This window comes from Pollachius pollachius (assembly GCF_949987615.1).
Source record: "Pollachius pollachius genome assembly, chromosome: 16".
NCBI classification, from domain to species: Eukaryota; Metazoa; Chordata; class Actinopteri; order Gadiformes; family Gadidae; genus Pollachius; species Pollachius pollachius.
In genome coordinates, this window is record NC_136949.1 from 10,787,761 (window position 1) to 10,790,260 (window position 2,500).

Genomic DNA, 2,500 nt, shown 5'->3' on the forward strand with positions numbered 1-2,500 from the left:
ACACACACACACACACACACACACACACACACACACATACACACACACACACAACCCGAGCCCTTTTGTAATGCTTGTTTGTGTACTGTTGTGCATCACATTTAAAACGTCCGACCTCAAACCCAGGAAACAGCTGTCTATTCCTGTCATCAGTATTCCTGCTAAATACTGAGCCTGCATCATTTGTAGGGAAAGATGCATTTGAGTGTATATTTATGTAGTGTGTGTAAAACAGTGTCTGTGAGTGAGTGTACCTGAAGTGCCGAGGATCCCACAGGGCTCGGTTGTGGGTATAAGTGTGCGTTAATGAGTGTGTACTTGTAGTGGCAGGTGTCCCTCAGGGCTCTGTTGTGGGTATAAGTGTGCGTTAGTGTTAATAAGTGTGTACCTGTAGTGGCGGGGGTCCCTCAGGGCTCTGTTGTGGGTATAAGTGTGCGTTAGTGTTAATAAGTGTGTACCTGTAGTGGCGGGGGTCCCTCAGGGCTCTGTTGTGGGTATAAGTGTGCGTTAGTGTTAATAAGTGTGTACCTGTAGTGGCGGGGGTCCCTCAGGGCTCTGTTGTGGGTATAAGTGTGCGTTAGTGAGTGTGTACCTGTAGTGGCGGGTGTCCCTCAGGGCTCTGTTGTGGGTATAAGTGTGCGTTGGTGAGTGTGTACCTGTAGTGGCGGGGGTCCCTCAGGGCTCTGTTGTGGGTATAAGTGTGCGTTAGTGAGTCTGTACCTGTAGTGGCGGGGGTCCCTCAGGGCTCTGTTGTGGGTATAAGTGTGCGTTGGTGAGTGTGTACCTGTAGTGGCGGGTGTCCCTCAGGGCTCTGTTGTGGGTATAAGTGTGCGTTGGTGAGTGTGTACCTGTAGTGGCGGGTGTCTCTCAGGGCTCTGTTGCTGGGGATCCTCTCGCTCTCCCGCTGGTTGAAGGCGTAGAGGGCGTAGGGGTCGTCCCCCGGACGCCAGCGCCTCGCACTCAGGTAACCCCGCTCGTCAAAGCCCTCCAAGAGCTCCTCCCACTCCGCGTCCGACATCTGTCAATCAATCAATCAGAACATTTGGCGATCAATCAATGCATTTGGTTTGATTTAACCTGTATTCATCCAGGTTGGTCTCACTGAGATTCAGTGTGTGTTTTTTGCAAGCTGGACCTGGCCAAGTTCACAGCATAAACATAGAACAGTTTATATGTTCATATGTTGTAACCTTATAAACCTGTAACCTTCAAACGCAGTTAAACATAGGACACTGGAAGATATCAATCGATCAAATCACCCATCATTGAGTCAACACCAGTGAGTCCATGATGACTTACTAGTATTGACTCAACAATTAGTTAGCACTTTTGTGGAAGGGTTTAAGATAAGATAATGCTTTATTGATCCCGAGTGGGAAATACGGGTGCTACGGGAGCAAGTCAGGACAGTACTCAAATAAAATGAATCCAGTTACATTTAGCAGACCCTGTTAAACACACCGACTTACAATGGTTCATACACACATTCACACACCGACTGTGCCGTCAATCATGCAAGGCGATGCTCGTCGGGAGCAGTTAGGGTTAGATGTCTTGCTCAGGGACACCTCGACACTCAGCTAGGAGGAGAAGGGGATCGTACTAGCAGCCTTCCGGTTACAACTCCCACACTCTTACCTTCTGAGCTCAGGCGACACAAATGAGTCCATTGACATCCCGATCCTGGCCAAGCCCAACCCCCTGCACTGCTTGTTTCCCTGTGTGTCCTCCTCGTTAGTGAAATGTGTGTCACCTGTGTTGATTACTAATTATGATCACCTGTGTTGAGATCCCCAGCGGCTGGCCTCTGATGTGGGTTCCCATTGGTACTGTATGTGTGTTCTGTCCCCAGTGAAAGCCAGTGGGCTGCTGTAGAGGCCCCCACTGGACAATTAATATGTTTAGGTTTATCAAATAATTCCATGAACTTATTACAAAATTAATTAATTGATCAGCACCAAATATAGCAAATGAATCAACAACAGAACAAAAAAAATGACTATCTTTTAATTCGTCCTCATTAAATATTAAACACAATAACTTTACCGTTCCAAGTACACTGTAAAGTTCCTTTTCATTATCAAATGAGTACATTTGGTTGTTTGTATTCTCTATTATTCATGGGTTACAGTGCTGTGGAGGCGGGCCAGAGACCTACACACTGAATGTATCTCGGGGACATTACAAGCCTTTTTTGTAATGGGATTCAGCAGTAAGTTCCAGGTTGTCCCCGTGCTCACATCGAGGCTCCGACGTGGTTCATGAGCACATGGGATGGACACGGTGAAGGAGGACAGCCCGCAGGCGCTCGCCTACATTTCACCCTACCTCTGTCGTCATTTCCTTCCTCTGTGTTTCCAGTAGCATATGAAATGCACCACAACACGACCAGCTCCTATGTATACATGTTGTTGACCCTTTTAATGGTAATGGTGTTAACACTTTTGCACAGGATACAATGAATAGGATGGGTCTGCAGGAAGCTGCATTACATATTCAC

General features: G+C 47.3%; 1 protein-coding gene across 1 annotated transcript in view; it reads right to left on the minus strand.

Moving 5' to 3' along the window:
- galnt14 (UDP-N-acetyl-alpha-D-galactosamine:polypeptide N-acetylgalactosaminyltransferase 14 (GalNAc-T14)) overlaps positions 1-2,500 on the minus strand; it is a gene marked incomplete at both ends in the record, with an annotated part of 102,902 nt that overhangs the window by 84,282 nt on the left and 16,120 nt on the right. The window contains 1 exon segment of the mRNA XM_079754130.1: positions 849-1,018. Coding sequence (XP_079610256.1) covers positions 849-1,018 — 170 coding nt within the window.